Source organism: Neoarius graeffei, chromosome 21 (assembly GCF_027579695.1).
Source record: "Neoarius graeffei isolate fNeoGra1 chromosome 21, fNeoGra1.pri, whole genome shotgun sequence".
Taxonomy (NCBI): domain Eukaryota; kingdom Metazoa; phylum Chordata; class Actinopteri; order Siluriformes; family Ariidae; genus Neoarius; species Neoarius graeffei.
This window is the reverse complement of record NC_083589.1, coordinates 6,338,978-6,361,911: the sequence shown is the minus strand read 5'-3', so window position 1 is coordinate 6,361,911 and position 22,934 is coordinate 6,338,978. Positions and strand designations below refer to the sequence as shown.

At 41.0% G+C, this 22,934-nt stretch overlaps 1 protein-coding gene across 2 annotated transcripts; it reads right to left on the bottom strand.

The window, feature by feature from the left end:
- Positions 1–2,352: 2,352 nt before the first annotated feature.
- On the bottom strand, positions 2,353–21,081 carry mdm2 (MDM2 proto-oncogene). 2 transcript variants are annotated; one of them, XM_060903833.1, is made up of 11 exons: positions 21,053–21,081; positions 19,505–19,577; positions 19,345–19,419; positions 17,603–17,736; positions 17,290–17,339; positions 17,120–17,178; positions 15,814–15,880; positions 11,999–12,156; positions 8,679–8,813; positions 8,391–8,459; positions 2,353–3,828 (listed from the first exon to the last, which is right to left on the bottom strand). In XM_060903833.1, the coding sequence occupies exons 2-11, from the start codon at positions 19,568–19,570 to the stop codon at positions 3,259–3,261; spliced, it is 1,383 nt and encodes a 460-aa protein (XP_060759816.1). In that variant the 5' UTR covers positions 19,571–19,577; positions 21,053–21,081; the 3' UTR covers positions 2,353–3,258. The 2 variants fall into 2 exon arrangements, with proteins under 2 accessions (XP_060759816.1, XP_060759815.1); XM_060903832.1 differs by lacking the exon at positions 21,053–21,081 and adding an exon at positions 19,691–20,303.
- Between the last annotated feature and the right edge of the window lie 1,853 nt (positions 21,082–22,934).

The window sequence follows — 22,934 nt, the reverse complement described above, 5'->3', positions numbered from 1 at the left end:
TTATATTGAAGGAGTTGGATAATCAAAGTTTTTATTGGCTGAAAAGTTTGATAAAAGGTGTCTGTTGATAGGGTTAAAGGCTCATTCCAGTCATCATGTGCCCACATGGCCAGCTAATGGCCTGAAGTAGGGCGTACTAAATGGTAATTTTGTCCCGAAGCCATATTTGTGGCTCTCCTGTACCCCCACCAAAGCTCTGAGTGCCCTGAAACTCTCTAAGTACACAGTAGAGTTCCCAAATATGATGATAAATCAGTTGAAACCCTATCAACACAAAAACTTTCCAAGATATGGACCCCTGAAATGTCAAAAAAAATATTGTGTCATTAAAAAATCCCCTTAAAGGGTTAATATCTATAAAGTTAGTAAACCTGTGCTATTTTTAGGTGCAGAATCTGATAGACAGGGCCAGAATACATAGTGGTGCTTGAAAGTTTGTGAACCCTTTAGAATTTTCTATATTTCTGCATAAATATGATCTAAAACATCATCAGATTTTCACACAAGTCCTAAAAGTAGATAAAGAGAACCCAGTTAAACAAATGAGACAAAAATATTATACTTGGTCATTTATTTATTGAGGAAAATGAGCCAATATTACATATCTGTGAGTGGCAAAAGTATGTGAACCTTTGCTTTCAGTATCTGGTGTGACCCCCTTGTGCAGCAATAACTGCAACTAAACATTTGCGGTAACTGTTGATCAGTCCTGCACACCGGCTTGGAGGAATTTTAGCCCGTTCCTCCGTACAGAACAGCTTCAACTCTGGGATGTTGGTGGGTTTCCTCACATGAACTGCTCGCTTCAGGTCCTTCCACAACATTTCGACTGGATTAAGGTCAGGACTTTGATTTGACGATTCCAAAACATTAACTTTATTCTTCTTTAACCATTCTTTGGTAGAACGACTTGTGTGCTTAGGGTCGTTGTCTTGCTGCATGACCCACCTTCTCTTGAGATTCAGTTCATGGACAGATGTCCTGACATTTTCCTTTAGAATTCACTGGTATAATTCAGAATTCATTGTTCCATCAATGATGGCAAGCCGTCCTGGCCCAGATGCAGCAAAACAGGCCCAAACCATGATACTACCACCACCATGTTTCACAGATGGGATAAGGTTCTTATGGTGGAATGCAGTGTTTTCCTTTCTCCAAACATAACACTTCTCATTTAAACGAAAAAGTTTTATTTTGGTCTCATCCGTCCACAAAACACTTTTCCAATAGCCTTCTGGCTTGTCCACGTGATCTTTAGCAAACTGCAGACAAGCAGCAATGTTCTTTTTGGAGAGCAGTGGCTTTCTCCTTGCAACCCTGCCATGCACACCATTGTTGTTCAGTGTTTTCCTGATGGTGGACTCGTGAACATTAACATTAGCCAATGTGAGAGAGGCCTTCAGTTGCTTAGAAGTTACCCTGGGGTCCTTTGTGACCTCACCGACTATTACACGCCTTGCTCTTGGAGTGATCTTTGTTGGTCGACCACTCCTGGGGAGGGTAACAATGGTCTTGAATTTCTTACATTTGTGCACAATCTGTCTGACTGTGGATTGGTGGAGTCCAAACTCTTTAGAGATGGTTTTGTAACCTTTTCCAGCCAGATGAGCATCAACAACACTTTTTCTGAGGTCCTTAGAAATCCTCTTTGTTCGTGCCATGATACACTTCCACAAACGTGTTGTGAAGATCAGACTTTGATAGATCCCTGTTCTTTAAATAAAACAGGGTGCCCACTCACACCTGATTGTCATCCCATTGATTGAAAACACCTGACTCAAATTTCACCTTCAAATTAACTGCTAATCCTAGAGGTTCACATACTTTTGCCACTCAGAGATATGTAATATTGGATTATTTTCCTCAATAAATAAATGACCAAGTATCATATTTTTGTCTCATTTGTTTAACCGAGTTCTCTTTATCTACTTTTAGTACTTGTGTGAAAATCTGATGTTGTTTTAGGTCATATTTAGCAGAAATATAGACAATTATAAAGGGTTCACAAACTTTCAAGCACCACTGTAGATATAGCAATTTACAGGTCTATATTCCCCTTAGAACAAAAGATATGGGCCTCCAAAAATGCTTGCAAATTAAGTGTGCAATTCCCGGACCCCAAAAGTGGGCGTGGCACCCAAACTTTGAAGGGCCATAACTCAAAAACCGTTCGAGCTAGGAAGCTAAAATTTTGGATTCTTTCATTTGACATCATAAGGCACTAAGAAAATAAAAATAAGGCAAATTGAAGAAGGTGTCACTGGGGAAGTTTTGGGCATTTGTGTGAATTGACATGGAATGACCCTTGTGACAAAGTCTACTGTTAAAAACCGACAGATGAAATGGACAACGTTTTGAATTTAATCATTTATTTCTCCACTCAATCTAGTGAAAATAAGAACTTTAAATTCCAAACACACTTCCGAGAGCATCCAAAATAATCCAATAACACTGCTCCGTATTTACCTTATATAAATTAAAAATATATACAACTGTCAGTAAATCACATACTGCGAGTAAAAAGAAACACTTGTACAAGCCATACGCCCCTTAAACCTGTTCATACGGTATAAACGATCCCTTACAGCCCGCTTACTTCATATAGCACTGAAAATTAAATTAGCTCACTCCAATCTGCTTTAACCCATACACGCCTCCAAAATATGTAAATCTAGCACACGAACGTCAACGATCATAAATAACTTTTTACATTCATTGATTTTATAAATAGAATGCTTTTAAAAAGAAGTTATACTATTTACGTTTAATCTACATTAATTTGTAATAGTTGCTGATATATTTAGTATTTAATCTGTTACCCTGTGTTCACGCTAGCAAGAGACAAATCCAGATTTATTATTTTTTTTTCCTGAAAAGGATCGATGGTAGTTATATCGGTTGCTCGAGCGACAGGTTGTGCTTCGTTCGCAGATTTAGATGATCTGAGGCATCACAAGTCTTCACTGTGTACACTCGCCAGAAACACCAAAGATCTCTGCGCTCCTTTCTAAGCTTCAGCGCGTGTCTACACGTGCAGCTACAGGACAAGATAAAACCAATTCAATTTTCTTAAGATTTCTGTGCATCACCAGTGCACCGCAGGTAAGAAATGGACAGGAAGTCTCAATTTAAACGTCCCTGAAATCGGGTCTCTTGCTAGCATGAACAAGGGGTACGGGCAGTACTTAAACGTGCGGTCTCTTCCCCGTGACGGAAGGACAGTGAGGTAACTGAACAGCGTGTGTGTCCGGTTCCCCCTCAGCTGACGTAGGTGAGGACGACGGACTGGATGGGCTCCCTGCACACGGGGCAGAGCTTGTTGCGCTTTTTGAGCTTCTTGGCGCAGGTGTAGCAGGCCATGAGGTGTCCGGTGCGTCCGTGGACGATGCAGCCGTTCTTGGGTCTGCTCTGGCAGATGACGCAGGGCTCCAGGCAGGACGCAGGCAGGCACGACTCGGTGCTGTTCAAGCTGCTGGTGCGCTCCAGCTCGGGCGCTTCGTCCTGACTGGAGGAAGTAGACGGCTGTGAATAGCAGACAGACGAGCCCTGAGAGTCGGAGCAGGAAGTACTCTGCGAGCGTGAGCTCTTGCCGTCCGGGACGTCTACGCCTTCGTCCGGGTCGAGGGTCGGCGTGGGAGACTCGGCGCATGGTGCGTTGGCTTCGAGGCCCGTGTTGATGCAGGCGGTATCGGTCTGCGCGTCGTTGCTGGGGTTCTCGGATGCAGAGCAAATCTCGGGAAGCCACCCTGGTCGAACCTTCCAGCAGCTTTTGCAGTGGCGGGGGAGCGGAGGGTTCAGCTCATCACACTCGGCACATTTCCAGTAGTCCTGAGGAAGCGTACGCACACGCTAAGGTCATTTATACTGCGCAATAACATTCATTCCCAAATCCAATATATAAAACACCACACACGTCGCCAGTTAAAAGTGAATTATAAAGCGAGTGATTCAGTAATTTGTGCTGGATTAGTCATATAATCAATCAACAGCAAACAATTTAATATATACACATTTGCAGATTTGTCAATTTCTTTTAAATCTTATTACAGTGACACGCACATGCTTTGCAAGGATTCTGTAACATGGGCGGGGCTTAAGTCTTCGATCAAATACAATACGGTTAAAGAGGCTACATGTACGGAAGCTGCGAGAGGCCCTTCATATAATCTTTTTTTTATTCACCTTGTTATCCCGAGATAACGATATAATTAATTCAGGATGTCGAGAAAACAACACAACTAATTCGAGATCTCGAGAAAACAAAACAATTATTCCGTGATCTCGAGAAAACAGCTGAGATTTCTAGCAGAGCTGCGCCTCCTGTGGACAACGAAGACTTAGAAATTGGCGGACATGTAACAGAGCAGAAATGGCTTTTTACGATGCCTTGAGAGAGAGAGAGGCGGGCCAGTCTTCTGCGGAGGTGCCGCAGACTAATTTTGAAATTATCCCTTATTAAAAGACTTAATGCAATCTCTCCCTGTGTCAACCCCTGATCAAAATATTGCCCTATTAGGTGATCGATTATTCCAGACATTCTAATGACCAAAGTTGCGTCTATACAGAATGAGAAATAGCCCCAAAGTCAGCATATCACAAGTCTCTTGGCGCACCTGAATGAACCATTTCTCAGCTGCAGGGATCCCAGCAGTAATTGAAAAAAATAGAGGAATGTAAGAAACTATCACCGGGCGGCACGGTGGTGTAGTGGTTAGCGCTGTCGCCTCACAGCAAGAAGGTCCGGGTTCGAGCCCCGTGGCCGGCGAGGGCCTTTCTGTGTGGAGTTTGCATGTTCTCCCCGTGTCCGCGTGGGTTTCCTCCGGGTGCTCCGGTTTCCCCCACAGTCCAAAGACATGCAGGTTAGGTTAACTGGTGACTCTAAATTGAGCGTAGGTGTGAATGTGAGTGTGAATGGTTGTCTGTGTCTATGTGTCAGCCCTGTGATGACCTGGCGACTTGTCCAGGGTGTACCCCGCCTTTCGCCCGTAGTCAGCTGGGATAGGCTCCAGCTTGCCTGCGACCCTGTAGAACAGGATAAAGCGGCTACAGATAGTGAGATGAGAAACTATCAGCAGGGGTCAAGGGGGCTGCCTGAAGCTGTTGAGATTTTAACATTTAAAGATGCTATAGAACACATTTTTTAACATAGATTTAACATAGAAAAGCAACAGAATTTAACAATAATGTGTATCTATTTGATGCCATATTTTGCAATCAATGACATAAGTGGCAAAAAAAAATTATAAAAATTAGACGAAAATGTAGCCTAAATATTCCACTGATTGTTATAACAATAGCATCCATAGTTCATCTCATTTGTTTATTTTTTTTGTTTCAAGTTAATGTCAAAACTAGTCTAATATAAGCCACATTCATTTTTCAAAAATCATGAATATGAGCAGAAATCAATGATTCAGTAATATTAGATATATACATATGTACAGCAAATACTGGAGATATTTGATTTAAACCTTTCTCTTTTTGAAAGGTTTCACTGCAAAGGAATTTAATGCTCTTTTCTGGGGTGCATTCTGTCTTTCCTCCAGTTTTCTCTGCTTTTGTTTCTCTGATCTTTCCTTCTGCTTTTCTGATGTTCCTGCAGTGCTCTGAATTAAGTTCAACGCATTAGAAACAAAAGCACGAACGGAGTTAAAACATGTTTTCTAGCAAATGGGCGCAGCCATATTGTTTTCTTGTTCTATCGCGTACAGTCTCGTGGTCAGTGTTGCCAGATACTCCTGACGTTTTCCAGCCCAAAATATGTTCAAAACCCGCCAAAATGCACTTGAAACCCCCCAACTGGGCGGAGAACCACGCAATCTGGCAACACTGCTCGCGGTATTTACATCAATTTAACTTCCGAGTGTTCCCGAATGTCAACGAGAACAAACGAAGCCGACGAAAACATCGCTAAACAAGCAAACCAAATCAGAACGTATTCTGCTGGTCATTTTACTTAAACATATTTTTAATGGATATACAAGAGATTTATTTAAAAAAAAAAAAAAAAAACTTTCACTAGAAAATAGCGGAATTCCGCTAAATAGCGGACGTCTGGGATCCCTGCTCAGCTGTTTACTCGAGATCACGGAATAATTGTTGTGTTTTCTTGAGATCTCGAAATAACGGTTTTGTTTTCTCGAGATCCTGAATTAATTATGTCGTTATCTCAGGATAACAAGGTGAATTAAAAAAAAAAAAAAAAAAAAAAGGATTATATGAAGGGCCTCTCTCGGCTTCCGTATACATGTCATCAGTGCAATATCCAAAAAAATCCGTGACCAAAAATTGTTTGCAACAGACGTCGCTTCCGCTAATGAGCCGCCTCATTACGTATCCAGGCTTCCAGCTGACGACAGGCATCGTATTTGTTTAGTCGTTGCTTTGCAGCAGTTTCTTGTGTTTCACCTCCAAATATGCAGATTGCTGCTCTGTATTTGGACGTTCAAACCGATCGAGTGGAGAAAGAGACAAAAGGTATTCTGGGAACAAGGGTGAAAGAACGAAAAATGGCCTGCAAACCTTTCACTGTGTTCAGCGACCATTTTGTTCTTACGTTTCGGACGTCGTAAAACGAACCGTTGATGAAACTAGTTTGTCGGCCTGCTCGATTGAAACTCCACCGTTTACGTATTTTTTTCAGGCTGTCCAATGAGGTCAGGTCGCAAGTCTGAGCTACGTTTGAAAAGGCCATGAAATAAAATTAAGTCATCAGTGTGAAAATACCTCCAGCGGCTCCGACTCGAATCACATCCTACACTTCGTTACTTACGTTACTCACCCGCGCAAACATAAGACGATTATTGTCCTTCAGGAGTCTTACTCCAACGTCATGAACCCAGCCACAAATGAAAACGTTATCGGCTTCGAGACTTTTTCCAAAGCTTTCATTTGATTCTCCGTGTAAAATGTCTGGACGACCAGATAATTGGAAAATGTCCAGAAACACTATGTTTGGAAAGTTGCTGAAATCGCTCGAGAAGTCTGTCTTAAAGTGCCATTCCACCATTGGATGTATTCTTTGGCATAAAATACAATATATTTTATGACAACATGACTAGGCAGAGAAATCTTTTAGCTTCTAAATGATATATCAAACATAATTTTTTGACAACGATAAGTATATTAATTTTGCGACCAAAGTCACCTACCCTTTTAATTTCCGCGCGGTAGTGAAACGTGACGTCATCGGCAGGTTCCCCTTCTTGTGTACCACATGTCGGTCTATTTTTAGACCAGGAAACCCCCAAAGTGAGAGAGTCATTTCTCCTCGTATATGGGGGCCAAAAAAATTGCGAAAAATTTTGAGTTAATCTTTCAGTTAGCTAGATTTATTGGTATTAGCTAGATTTATTGGTATTATTTTTATCGCGTTCTATCCGCCACTGCTGATAATATGTGCCACGTCACACGGTACACAAGAAAGGGAACCTGCCGATGACATCACGCACGGAAATTAAAAGGGTAGGTGACTTTGGTCGCAAAATTAATATACTTGTCGTTGTCAAAAAATTATGTTTGATATATCATTTTGAAGCTAAAAGATTTCTCTATCTAGTGATACCATTTATATATGTTGTCAAAATATATTGTATTTTATGCCAAAGAATACATCCAATGGTGGAATGGCACTTTAAATATATTTTTTGTAGTGCTGTCAAGCGATTAAAATATTTAATCGCAATTAATGTCGCGACTGTCATAGTCAACTCGCGATTAATCGCAATTTAATCGCACATTTTTGTCAAATGAAAAACCATTGTAATTCTCTTATCAGCATAAAAAAGTGAATGGGCTTGCTTTGTACCAATGTTTTTTTTTTTTTTATTGCAGAGCATATAACATCTTGTCACAGCCACTGCAAAGTCGGGCTGGAGCCGCCGATGGGAAAACGAAACCTAAGCCGAGCACCGTGGCTCTTCGTCCCGAGGCGCGGGGCTAGTGCGCCCTGCCCGTGCTGGTTCTTTGGGGGGCGGGCAGAGGACTCTGGCTGTGCGGGGCGTGGCATTACAGTCTAGTTGCTATCGTTTTTCTAAGCAAAGTCTCTGTTCCAAGTTCCTGGCAGTTTCAAAAGCTTATGAAAAACCTGCATCATGTCACAGAGCGTTAATCTCGCGATAAAAAAAATTATCGCCGTTAAAATTGAGTCAAGTTAACGCATTAATAACGCGGCATTTTTGACAGCACTAATTTTTTGATATCTCGAGTTTGCGTTTAGTTCGAGCCCATTAACAGTCAGATGGAGAATGTTTTCCACAAGATCACGACGATGGACGCGTACTTGGCTTGGACGCCGTCTTTGATCGTTGCCCGTCACTTGGAAACCAGAAGTGAACCAGGAGGCAAGAAGTCACGTGATTGTAGACAAAGGATACAATGCCGGAAATTACCTCTTCGGTGATCTCCGTATCTTCGTCAAAAGAATCCTCGTCCTCTGCAATGATTGTAACCTCATAAACCTAAAAATAAAATGCACGAATAAATAAAAGCAAAAATTTAATTCACAACCAACCACAGTTCCTGCTTGAACTTACAACCAATGACCACAAGAGGGAGCAGTGTGCTTTATTATATTGTTACCAATTGATAACAGCAACACTTTCAGAAGCCAGAGTTTATAAATAAAGAGGTGGTTTCATTTTATTAGCAGCAACTGTGCCACAGAGTAGAGTTAAGACCTCATCGTCTCCTGGTACGGAGTCTTCATCGTTCTCGCTGTAGGCGTCCGAATTGATCGACTCCACCTCAAACTCCACACTGAAGTTATCGGAGTCAGAATCATCACTCTCCTCACTGTGAGATCTACCTACATCCTGTAGAGCACAGGCAGAGAGAGAGACCGGTCAGTCAGGCACAAGGAATAAATACTAAAACACTCCATCTTGTGTATTTCTGAGCATCTTTATGTTCAGGGAAATTGAGGACCTGAAAGGAAGTGTACTAAAGCTGTTCAAAATTGGCTGAAATGATTGATTGTTCTAAAACTGGCTCAATAAATCACTTGAAATTAAAATACACCAGCTATTCCCCCCCACACGCACACACTGTACTAGGGCTGGAAAACACAATGGTGCTTGAAAGTTTGTGAACGCTTTAGAATTTTCTATATTTCTGCATAAATATGACCTAAAACATCATCATCCAAGTCCTAAAAGTAGATAAACAAATGAGAGAAAAAATGTATTATACTCGGTCATTTATTTATCGAGGAAAATGATCCAATATTACATATCTGTGAGTGGCAAAAGTATGTGAAACTTTGCTTTCAGTATCTGGTGTGACCCCCTTGTGCAGCAATAACTGCAACTAAACGTTTCCGGTAACTGTTGATCAGTCCTGCACACCGGCTTGGAGGAATTTTAGCCCGTTCCTCCGTACAGAACAGCTTCAACTCTGGGATGTTGGTGGGTTTCCTCACATGAACTGCTCGCTTCAGGTCCTTCCACAACATTTCCATTGGATTAAGGTCAGGACTTTGACTTGGCCATTCCAAAACATTAACTTTATTCTTCTTTAACCATTCTTTGGTAGAACGACTTGTGTGCTTAGGGTCGTTGTCTTGCTGCATGACCCACCTTCTCTTGAGATTCAGTTCATGGACAGATGTCCTGACATTTTCCTTTAGAATTCGCTGGTATAATTCAGAATTCATTGTTCCATCAATGATGGCAAGCCGTCCTGGCCCAGATGCAGCAAAACAGGCCCAAACCATGATACTACCACCACCACCACCACCATCATTTTCCCTTTGGAGGTTGTAACACCCCTAGGGTGCTTCTGTTAGGACCTGGTCCAACAGTCGCTGAAAATCGGGTCGAGACATCATTGTCCGTCTTATCTGCTGAGCATCCATGCCCAGCAGATTCGCCATCCTTGTCCATTTCCCTGATTGATTCTCAAACAGCAGCTGCTTCTGAATACTGTTGTTCTCCATGCAGCAGATGTGTGGCAAGTATTTCAGCCTTTGTTTCCAGCAAGTGAGTCCGACTGGGGGGGTTTGGGTCATCTCTTGCAGATTCCTATCGGTTAACCGGAACCCCCAGTCCACCTCTCCCTGAGCATCAGTAACTCCTGGGTCAGCAGGATTCTCTCTTTTGAAACCACCTTTGATCATACGACGCAGAAAGCCGTTCCATACAACTTCTATTTTGTTCATGTCGTCGGAGGACATTTGCCATGCTTGGACACTGTACAGCAAGCGAGATTAAACACAAGTGACAAGGAATTTCACCCTAGCTGACAGCTGAATGCGGTGGTCAGTCAACACATGCTCAAGTTCATTCCACTTTTGAAATGCGGCACCAATTCTTACACCGAGTGAGTGAGAGGTATCTGTACTGATGTTGCGGATACTGTGCCCAAGATATTTAAAATTGCGCACGTTCTTGATTTTATTATTACCGGCAATGGAGACAAGGCTTTCTTCTCCTTTGATATCTTCACCGACACTGAAAGCCATGGTTTCTGTTTTTACATACGACATTTGCAAACCAAAATGGGTAGATTTGGAGAATTGCTCGCAATTGCTCAATGGACTCGGCAAAGATAGCTAGATCATCTGCGTATAACAGTTCAGTTATACGATTTTCTCCTATCGCAGGTGCTATCTTGAGTAGTTCTGTTGAGTAGTGGCTTTCTGCTGTCTCCAGCAGGCGTGATCCGTTGAAGCTAGCAGGATTATCATCATTGAACTGACCAATACTATTCCATCTGCTATGATCGCAATCTACTCCAATAGTTGCATTAAAAGCACCGGCTACTATCATCTTGAAGGAAGGATGTTCAGTCTTGACCTTTCGTATTGCTCTGTGAAGCGTTTGATAGAATGATTGCTTGGTGGGTTCAGCATATTCCTCAGTTGGGCAGTAACAGTTAAGAACATTCAACTTCATGCCATGTACTGTCACACGCACCAGGGTCATCCGACCCTCGACGACATGGTTCACATCCAATAACCTGATATGAGGGGTGAACACGACTGCAACGCCTGCTCACAGATGGGATAAGGTTCACAGAAACCATGTTCCACAGATGAGATAAGGTTCTTATGCTGGAATGCAGCGTTTTCCTTTCTCCAAACATAACGCTTCTCATTTAAACCAAAAAGTTCTATTTTGGTCTCATCCGTCCACAAAACATTTTTCCAATAGCCTTCTGGCTTGTCCACGTGATCTTTAGCAAACTGCAGATGAGCAGCAATGTTCTTTTTGGAGAGCAGTGGCTTTCTGCTTGCAACCCTGCCATGCACACCATTGCTGTTCAGTGTTCTCCTGATGGTGGACTCATGAACATTAACATTAGCCAATGTGAGAGAGGCCTTCAGTTGCTTAGAAGTTACCCTGGGAAGGGTAACAATGCTCTTGAATTTCCTCCATTTGTACCCAATCTGTCTGACTGTGGATTGGTGGAGTCCAAACTCTTTAGAGATGGTTTTGTAACCTTTTCCAGCCTGATGAGCATCAACAACGCTTTTTCTGAGGTCCTCAGAAATCTCCTTTGTTCGTGCCATGATACACTTCCACAAACATGTGTTGTGAAGATCAGACTTTGATAGATCCCTGTTCTTTAAATAAAACAGGGTGCCCACTCACACCTGATTGTCATCCCACTGATTGAAAACACCTGACTCTAATTTCACCTTCAAATTAACTGCTAATCCTAGAGGTTCACATACTTTTGCCACTCACAGATATGTAATATTGGATCATTTTCCTCAATAAATAAACTTTCAAGCACCACTATTTTTTTTTCCTAGCTATAAACCAGATAAAAAAAGTATGATGTCATTCTTTAAGGAGTAAAAATTGTAGTTGTGGAGAAACTGCTGTGGTATAAGAGGAATAACAGTCATAAGGACATGCCTTTATAGGAAAATAATCAACTTCCAGGTGGCAACAGTAATTCTGCTTCATCGCAACGTGCCCTTTGTTGTTTTACTCCTTACACATGTTATGATAAGCTCATGTATGACGAGTGTATGTGATGATGATGATCTAACCGAATTGCTGTGCGATACTGAAGACTCGCTGCTCCCTCTCTCTCTGCGCAGGCCTCCGATCACACACCATGACAGGCTGTCGTCGAACGTCAGGGAGATACTGTCGGACTTCTGCCTCTTCCGAGGCTCGCCGGATTCCTCCTCAACTGACATGCTCGCTGAAAAACAACAAACAGATCAAAACACAAGTCTCGAGAGAACCCAATCATTTCATTTCAGGGCTACTCAGTCGCCCGAGTTGTTTTGATCATCCTGATGTGTTGCATAAACTCTAAGAGCAAAAAATAATAATAATAATAATAAATTTTAGAGATGTTTTTCCAACTCATCTGAAGAAAGAGACTTTCTTTGTCTCGGGGGCTCAAAATGTAAGGAAAAAAAAACCCCACATCATCTGAGCACATTCTGCACTGCCTCCAGACGTGTGTTCTCTTTAAAGCGGAGATAAAGAGAGCAGTCATGAGTGCTACCACATGCTGCCCACACATCAGTCACACAACAGGAGGAGGCTCATGAGACAACCGAGAACAGGAGCGCTGCTCCGGGGGGCCTGAATTTCTGCTTTATTTACAGCTCGAGTCACGCAGCGTTGATTTTATTTCAATTCTAGCACGCCTAAACCGCACAGTCAGCATTTTACAGCATATTTAGGAAACAGAAAACAAATAAAAACAAAACAATGCTGGCTGGAATCTTCCATATTCATCATCATAATCCGGTTGTGTTTTCATGATGCTGCTAATTTATGTCCGACTGCATGTTATAATCCTACAGAGTTCAACTCGCAACCAAAGACGTGCGATTTTTGTCAGCAAAAGTGATTCGAGTTTGGATTTTTTTTTTTTAGCCATAAGGCTCTTCAGGGTTCTCCAAGGATTGAAAATATAGGGGGGTGGGGGTCAATCAGATGACCTTGGAACAAATTTGCATAAATTTACATATGTAATTTGCATAACATTTGCGTAAAATGGTAATCATTTAGAATAGAGGACTGGTACAATTGGACTGGTACAAAACACATCATACATCAAACATTACACACTTACACATCATATTCAGACACATTGTTTGAAATGAAACTGGAAAAAATATTTTTTATTTAGCAAACTACAAAAAAAAGAACAGAAAAGTACAGAAAAGTTTTTGTATTAACTATATTCACACTGCTCCACAAAAGCTGACATTGTTTGAAATGGAAATGTAATTGCAGGCACCACTGGAAAAAATAATTTTTTTTAGAGAGTAAAGTACATTGAAAAGATGATGTTTTAACTATATTATATAGTTAAAACAACATCTTTTCAATGTACTTTACTCTCTAAAAAAAATTTTTTTTTTCCAGTCAGCGTATAGTTAATACGGTTTTATAGACCTCTTGCAGTCACGTGACCGAATCCCGGCTGGAATGTAAACAGCCGCCATCTTGTCGGTCAACAACACAGCTGAATATTGTTGCACTCGTATACAAAATGGATCAATTTCAACCGACGGACTACACGGCTCATTTTTCTAATGAACAGATAACTAGATATATGTCTAAAATAAACGACCTACAGATGAGTGACCCTTATCGCTTACCCCTACAGTTTTTGAATGAGAAGCCTGAGAGTAAGGAGAGGACAGGCGTGCTGCCCCATAGACTCCCATTATAAATGTGGCAGCGCTTGTACTGCAAAATCAGAAAAGTCACTTGTTTTTAACTCACTCTAGCGTCCTCATTTTTTACACTACAGACAAAAAAAATTACATCAACGTGTTCTGGAGAGCCTTGTGGCACTCAATGTGAAAGAATTTTGTGAATATCTCCTTCCAATTTCGTGTAAATCCCCGTTGTTTGGAGGGTGCACTCTGAGCAAATACTGCCCTTTCTGTGTCTCTAAGCGCAGCGCACGGGTGGGGGAGGGGCTGCTCACTCTCACACACAATAAGTTTCACACTCGGGTGTTGTCGCGTTGTCGGTACTCCAACAGAGAAAGGCTATCCATCACAAAGAAAACAAAAGGGACGTCTCTTCCTTTTGTAAAGGGGCGGCAGAAATTAAACGGGGGCGGGAATCACAGAAAGGGGGGGCGGCCCGCACCTCTAAAACCCCTCATGGAGAACCCTGCTATTATAGATCACAAGTAAAGGGAATCTTAAAACCATCGTGCAAACTGTATAGTTCAGGACTCGACATTAACTTTTTAATCCACTGACCGTAACCTTTTTATTCCGATGTATTTACTAGCTCAGCGAAAGAAAAATGATGAAGTTTATCAAAAAGCAGGTGTAGTTATGATAATGATTATGCTTTAATGATTTATAATTTTTCAATAAAAACGCAAACTACACTACCGTTCAAAAGTTTGGGGTCACTTTGAAATGTCCTTATTTTTGAAAGAAAAGCACTGTTCTTTTCAATGAAGATCACTTTAAACTAATCAGAAATCCACTCTATACATTGCTAATGTGCTAAATGACTATTCTAGCTGCAAATGTCTGGTTTTTGGTGCAATATCTCCATAGGTGTATAGAGGCCCATTTCCAGCAACTCTCACTCCAGTGTTCTAATGGTACAATGTGTTTGCTCATTGCCTCAGAAGGCTAATGGATGATTAGAAAACCCTTGTACAATCATGTTAGCACAGCTGAAAACAGTTGAGCTCTTTAGAGAAGCTATAAAACTGACCTTCCTTTGAGCAGATTGAGTTTCTGGAGCATCACATTTGTGGGGTCGATTAAATGCTCAAAATGGCCAGAAAAATGTCTTGACTATATTTTCTATTCATTTCACAACTTATGGTGGTAAATAAAAAAGTGTGACTTTTCATGGAAAACACAAAATTGTCTGGGTGACCCCAAACTTTTGAACGGTAGTGTAACTGTAAACAGAAACAATCCAAAGCCCCATTATGATGTGTGGGCTGTTAGAACCCATACCCTGATCTGCAGTTTTCAGAGGGTTACTGACCCAAATTCAAAGCTTCTGGAGGAAATAAAGTTAAATCCTGATTAACGACGGGAATGAAAAACCGTGAGTGAGTTCGGCACTGTTGTCGTAAAATATTTCGCGTGAATTTTACGACGTCTGAGATGGTTAATGTGAACCATACAAAAGAAAAACAACGAAATGAAGATTCACCACAGATATTTATTTGACTGAGGGATTTGATCATTTCTCTGATTTCGATTAAGTCTAATAATCTATAATATAATTAGATATTACACAGTGGTTATTTTTACACACACACACCTGCTGTACTCGGCTTCCCTGGAATCTCAAACACGGCCGGGTCACTGAACTAGTTTTGTTGGCACTTTATTCATGTAGCTCTTGAATAATTACTATAAAAATGGTGATTTTTGACAAATCTTCAACTCATCCCATCGGATGTGGATTTGACTTCTCCGGACCAGACATTTTGTTGTCCCGGACAGTCGGACTACCGTTAATGTTGTACCCTGTGGTTTAATCAATCAATCATCGCACTCACTCAGTAATACCACTAAAACACTGGATTTTTAAAAATCAAAATCAAATTGGACCTATACTATCTTGTGAATTGCATGAAAGGACCTGTATCCATTTCATTTCTGGAGGAATGTAAACTTCATTTCTTTAGAACACCACACACTGATATGAAGACCACAGGTTTGAATCTTCATTTGATTGTGATTAGCATGTACTCAACTTTATTACTCTGCTATCATGTTCTCATTCCTGAGCATACAACCTCGCGTCAGAGCACAGAGGTACCACGCCCATCTCCGTATCTCATCTTTGCTCATGCTTTCTGTGTGTGTGTGTGTGTGTGTGTGTCTGTGCATGCGCTCACCAGGACCACTGCTCCGCCGTCTCCTGCGCTGTTGCTGCGTGGAGGTGGACGATCGCGGGTTTGTTTCCTACAGCAAATCAACACCGTTTAGATTTCATCACACTGCTAACGTCTGACTCTGCATTCACATGTGTAGCTTTTCTCTTGTGGCCGTGTAGCAACCACTAGGTTTCTCGCAGCTTGTGGTTTTGCCTGCATCCCTCAATACTACAAGTTTACGTTACGTGCTCAGCTTCATGCCGGCGCTGCTCTCAGATTAGATTAGCAAAGTGAGCTAAATGTACGGTACTCTCACCAGAGACAGGAATGATCCGATACTTACTTCCACGCTAGGGCTGGGACCAGATATTACTATGATACACGATCTACAGCTTTTCTACCAGTACCAATTTTTTTTTTTTTAAACAGACCTTTAGAAGTTGATAAAGATTAACAAATCAAAAATGATTTAAAAAGGAAAAAAACATTTAAACATACAAAAAGATAACGATGTCGTAGAAGTGTATCTCTAGCAATTTCACGCTGACTGGAATAACTAATTTGCACTCTGAGCGCTGGCGCAAATTGTTACTCTCACTCAGAATCTTTCTGCTTTTATTCTTATTATTCCCCTAATGTTTTTTAGAACGCCATTTCTCCCTCAGTTTTCAACCAAATTTCGCATGAAGAATACCACATCTGGGCTGAATTATGTTGCTATGACTTTTGGTGCTGATCTGGATCACCGAACCAGAATGAGCCATGAAAAATGGACTCCCCCCACTAAGCGTTATTCTTTATCTCTTAGTGTACGGTGACCAGACGTCCCAGTTTATAACAGCTAGCGCAACTTCAGTCAGTGTCTCTATCTAGTTTAGATATTGTTGTAATTAAGGCTTACAAATCATTTCTAAGAGGAACTTAAATTTTATTCATATATTATTTTAGAAATATTTCGCTCTTAGTTTTTATTTGTAAGATTTTTCATAATTATTTATTAGATGGATATGACTGTGTGTGCAGGACCTCTCTGAAAAACACCATGGTGACGACAGCCTCCTTTATAAACATTGTAATAAATAAATAAAATCATGACATAATAATGATAGTGATGAAATCGTATCACCACATTGCCCAGCCCTATTTTTGTTTATAATATCTATATACAGACTTAATGACAGGATAAGATGATCTTCAACACGGGAGAAGTTCTGTCTGCTCCTTTCAGCAGACAGAAAGCGCTCTGCTTTTAAACGGCTGCTTTTTTTTTTTTTTTCCTGAAATCCCTCATCATTCTGTGAAGAAGAAAAGTGTGAGCTGTATTTACCTCAGGCCCTCGGTCAGTGTCACTCAGAGCTCTACGTTCTCTAAATGTTGACTGAGACTCTATGAAACAATAACACAAACATCATAAATTACTGAAACTTTAAATAAAATCCTGGATTAGGTTTTAAAAAACACAAAAAGAGGTCAGCAGAATAAGGTAAGTGTTTGTACCTGGAATTTTCACTGCTATGAGATTTTTAGAAATCATTGCAAACAAAGCTCTGGAAAGACAAAGAACTCAAAAATAAAATCCTGTACAGATTTTGATGCAGATGTTCTACAGACAAACGCTGCTTCATGAACAATGACTCCAGGAGGAGGAGACGCATGCGTTTGGTATTCTGTGAAAGGGTTCACTTACAGACAGATTAGAGAATAGACACCTGTCGCTTTGGAAACCCCGCCCTGCATTCCCAGAAGTCATGTGCGCTACGCCTGGGTCAGCTGTTCAGCAGCTGGCGGGTGTTTTTAATGAGATACACACCTTGGTTCTTTGACGGAGAAGCTGGCCACTCCGAGTACGGCACCGAGAGCGTCGTTTCCACAGTGCACGATGTGCTGCTGCTGCTTGTCGTATAACTCTTTGCTCATGATGTATTTGCCCAGGTAGAACATGACCTAAAACACACAATGTAATGGTTGGTCGGGATCCACAGCTACACCATGCTGATTAGAGGAACAAGAGTGACAGGACACTACAATAATCAATATCATGATGCTTCAGGGAAGCCATGGCCTAATGGTTAGAGAAGCAGCTTTGGGACCAAAATGTCACTGGTTTGATTCCCTGGACCAGCAGGAATGGCTGAAGTGTCCTTGAGCAAGGCACCCCACCCCCAACTGCTCCGGGTATCTTGATAAGAGCGTCTGCGAAATGCCTGGAATGCCACGATACATTCTTCCGAGATAGCGCTGGTATTTTGTAGAACAATTACAAACAGCTGATAGAAGTTTTTACATTCTTTCTTAGTCTTAATTTATTCGTGTAATGTAGGAATGTCTCCGATTATAAGTATTGCCCAGCCCTTTTTTTTTTTTTTAATTTGTTTGGTATACTCTTTCCTTTTAATTCTGCAGTTTGTAATTTTGTAGGAAGGAAGGGGGAAAAAAAAAAGACTGTTCACTATGTAGCACCACAACATAACTTTATATATTTTTTTTTTTAAAGAAAGAAAAGGGAAGTTCGTTGACATGTCTCACACTGACTTCCTGTTTTAAAAGGGGAATGTGTGCACATGCCAAGTGAAAGCCATTCATGAGTGCTTAAAAGCACCACAAAGAAAAGAACTTTCCGGATGAAGACACGCAATATGAAACAGGTAATTATGCATCAGTCATTTACGCTAACGTGAGCTACTCATGGATGGACCTCCAGATGAGCCATGTGAGGTACGGTTCGTTTCGTTTATACATAAAACCCACAGAAATACTTTATGTTTCAGACAGGAACACAGTGGTGACTGATCCACATGACTAACTCGTTCCAGTAACCCACAAGACAAACCACACTCAAGTGACACATCCACCATGTATCTGTACAACACCGAGCCAGCCAATCAGAAGCTCTCAAAAAAAAAACCCCACCCCAAATAATTACATTAAAATATTCTGAAATAATAAAATTACACAGTATTATGCTGACTGATCAGAAAATCTATTTTGTTCCCACAAAAAGTAATTTTACTTTTTTGTTTTTTTAAACAAAACCACTGAAGCTTATCCACAAAGCCAACAAATACGAAGAGACGCATTTACAATTCTGACTAAACGAGTCTGACAGACAGCAGATGGAAACCTGAGAGTGCTGATTATTTATAACTTCCAGGATAGAACGTGAAGTTCCTACTGTGCAAAGTGTTTCAATGTACAACAAATAAATACTCCAACTTCAAGGTCTGGGTCATTTATTATAATAATAATAATAATAATAAACAAATTGGAAGTTCTTACAAAATAATTTTAGTGCTAGATAGATTATTTTGTACAACTAATTGAACTTGCCAAAAAAAAGACATTTTTACAACACTATGCAAGCTTAAAAGCACCACATTTATAAAGCAATATTAAAAAAATTCTAAACAATTTATCACGTCATCACACTGCCCACTTTAAGCCAAATGCTCTGATTAGACCAGAATTAAGCTCAGGTGTGTCCCCCCCCCCCATTATTCACCCCTCTCACCCCTCAGTGGTAACAAAATGACCCGTAAAACCCTTCCTTCCTACCTCCTTCATGGTGAAAACATCTTTATCTGCTCCTGCATCTTTTAACAGGGTTTGCAATTGCACTTTGGGTCTTACCTGAAAGTGGGAAAGAAAAAACAAATTAAAAAAAAGTTTCAGAACACGACGATGAGATTTCATTCTGAATGCAGGTTTCACTCACCAGCTTTTCATTGTCAATCTTGTTGATCTGCGAACTGCTCAGACAATTTTCTGCAGCCATGGCCATGGAATATCTGTGGATTTAAAAAAAAAAAAAAGAAAAAACACACATACATACATATATTCAGGTATGATTACAGCTTGAGATCCAACAGCTTGTGCTATGAGACACGGCGAAGAATCTTACCTTAAATCAAATAAATAAACCTGTGTATATATATTATATTATACTCTTCATCTGTACATAAAGTGCCTCAGCTCAGCTGAGTGAGAAAGTCTGAGTGGGTCACACCAATTTAAAGGGACAGAGAGAGAGAGAGAGAGACATGTCAGGGCTAGCATGAGCGACTCCTGATGCGTTTTAGGGCGGGGACTGGACTCAACATGCCCAAGCATGATTGTTCAGCCTGCCTACTAACCTACTAACTAGTACGCCAAAGCAAAAACACCACCAGCGCCATAAAAATTATTATTATTATACTATATTATATTATCCAGCATGACTTTATGCCCCAGGCCCTGACGTTGCTATAGCAACCAGGAACTAAAGTAAAGCACAGTAGGACAGAGAGACGTCATGCTGTTTAAGAATACTGTTTAGTGCGGAAGTGTGGCGTGCACACGGTAACCATGGTGATGGAATCAGCGCACGAGCGGGCTCCTTCTTCACGTGCACGGTAACCATGGTGACGGTGTAGCTGATTTGTAGTGCGCTAGTATGAGACAGAAAGGGGGCGGAGCTAGTGCGCCGTGAGACGCGCTACATGCCCGGACATGTCTCAGTTCCTGCAGCACCGGAAACGACACTTTTCAGCGATTAGCTCAAGATGTTACATCATCATCCAGCATGCATAAAGTTGATTTGGACATCTCAGCGTTTTAAAAACGTGCATCTCTTCTCCAATTAAACCCGAACTGATTTAATCTTCAAGCAAAAACATGGACAAGTTAAATAATTATGATATCTGGTTTAAAATTAAATACATAGGTTTTCCTACAAGAAGAAAATGACCAAGTCAGTGATAATACTGCTATCTATTAATTAACTAACATCTTGTACTTACGTGCAGTATGTCAACAAACACGACTATTAATTCTTATCTCGACAATCAAACCACATTCTGATAACAAAGCCCACAATCAACATGTTTACATTAGCAGCCCCTGGCTAAAATTATAGCTATACTATATACTGACTCAGTCGTTTTTGCAAGTTAAAATAATTTAAACACTAACAAGCCTGAAGAAAACTTCATATCGTGGTTAAATGCCCAGCATTAGAAACGGCCATATCATATGAGCCTCGCCTCGGGTAATCTCCACAGGAAAGACCGAGGCTCGGACAGGCCTCGACGCGGCAGCGCATGCTAGCTAACTAGCTTAGCTCTTAGCTTAACCGCTAGCTAACATCAAACAAATACTTCGCGTTTATAATAAACATCCCTGGATATGTTCTGGGACAACTTGAACAATTTATATTAGTGAATAATTACGAAAAACACACACAACACACTGAGCTAAGAGTTAGCCAAAAGCTAATGTTTCCTACCTTTCGCTTTTGGAGTGAACTTCCGGCGCTCGAGCGCGACCTCTAATGGTGGACGGTTGAAAAAAAAAATTTTTTTTTTTTTTGAATGTTTGAAATCAGCTCGCGGGCACGTGCTACTGCGCACGCGCACACATACATCCTTTTTCTTTTCTTTCTTTTCTTTTCTTTTTTTTAATAAAAAACACTTTATTATAATTTTTTTAAGTGCAAATGTATAAAACCAATATGGCAACATCATCCGATTAAACACAGGGACGGACAGAGAAATTATTTATCAAAGGGAACAATCTGATTTTTTTTTAAATGTAGTAATAAGGGTTGTTTTACAATCAGGGTACGCAAGCTAAAAATCACATTTAACACTTATTATCTTCAATATCAGGGCGGCACGGTGGTGTAGTGGTTAGCGCTGTCGCCTTACAGCAAGAAGGTCCGGGTTCGAGCCCCGTGGCCGGCGAGGGCCTTTCTGTGTGGAGTTTGCATGTTCTCCCTGTGTCCGCGTGGGTTTCCTCTGGGTGCTCCGGTTTCCCCCACAGTCCAAAGACATGCAGGTTAGGTTAACTGGTGACTCTAAATTGAGCGTAGGTGTGAATGTGAGTGTGAATGGTTGTCTGTGTCTATGTGTCAGCCCTGTGATGACCTGGCGACTTGTCCAGGGTGTACCCCGCCTTTCGCCCGTAGTCAGCTGGGATAGGCTCCAGCTCGCCTGCGACCCTGTAGAACAGGATAAAGCGGCTACAGATAATGAGATGAGATCTTCAATATCAAAAGGCTTGACTAAATAAACTTGGTTGTTTATTGTAGCCCTGTGATAGCTCTATTTACCATGCAAAAAAATTTGGTGATAACGTTATTTTTGGTGAATGTATGGCAATATATGTCATATTTAGCAAAATTACTTGTGTCATTTAGAAAAAGTGCTTTTTTGACCACAGGTAGCTCCAAAAGGGATGCACTTAAATCATTCTTTATACCATAAAACACATGTTTGGTTCCATATCATTGGAAACATAGTTAAGTTTTAATGTTGAATGCCAGTAAGTTTTCAGACTATTTTGATCAAATTAGTATGTAATTGTGTCCAAAAAAATGTCCTCTCCGAGAGAGCTCATTCATCTCATTATCTCTAGCCGCTTTATCCTTCTACAGGGTCGCAGGCAAGCTGGAGCCTATCCCAGCTGACTACGGGCGAAAGGCGGGGTACACCCTGGACAAGTCGCCAGGTCATCACAGGGCTGACACATAGACACAGACAACCATTCACACTCACATTCACACCTACGCTCAATTTAGAGTCACCAGTTAACCTAACCTGCATGTCTTTGGACTGTGGGGGAAACCGGAGCACCCGGAGGAAACCCACGCGGACACGGGGAGAACATGCAAACTCCGCACAGAAAGGCCCTCGCCGGCCACAGGGCTCAAACCCGGACCTTCTTGCTGTGAGGCGACAGCGCTAACCACTACACCACCGTGCCGCCCTGAAAACTAATAATTAAAAAAAAATTCATTCAAGGGTTTACCTTGTATGAATTTACCTCAGTTTTATGTCAGTTATCTAATTCAGTGGGAAAATATTTTAAACTATCATACAATCTTTCTGCTTTTGCTCTTTTTACAAATTTTAAGGATCTTGAGTATAATTTAAATCCAATCAAGAGAGAAACACATTTGGGGGATGATTTTACGATTCTATTCTTGTACATAAAAAACTTAGCCAGACACAGAATTACATGACATTATAAAGAGTTCATCATTGTTGTTGTTGTTTTCACTTTTTCTGTGAATGTCAAGCCAAAATGTACGCCTGTATTACACCACATGAGAAAAATCTATGCTCTGTAGTTTCAATAACATTTTCATATAAATGAGTACAATTATC

Bases quoted from the DNA above. Each gene is read 5' to 3' on its own strand.
- mdm2 (XM_060903833.1), bottom strand. From the start codon at position 19,570: ATGGCCATGGCTGCAGAAAATTGTCTGAGCAGTTCGCAGATCAACAAG. The intron at 12,157-15,813 runs GTGAGCGCATGC...GTTGTTTTTCAG, and splicing joins ACGGCGGAGCAGTGGTCCTG to CGAGCATGTCAGTTGAGGAG. The intron at 8,460-8,678 runs GTCTTAACTCTA...TTTTATTTTTAG, and splicing joins CCGTACCAGGAGACGATGAG to GTTTATGAGGTTACAATCAT.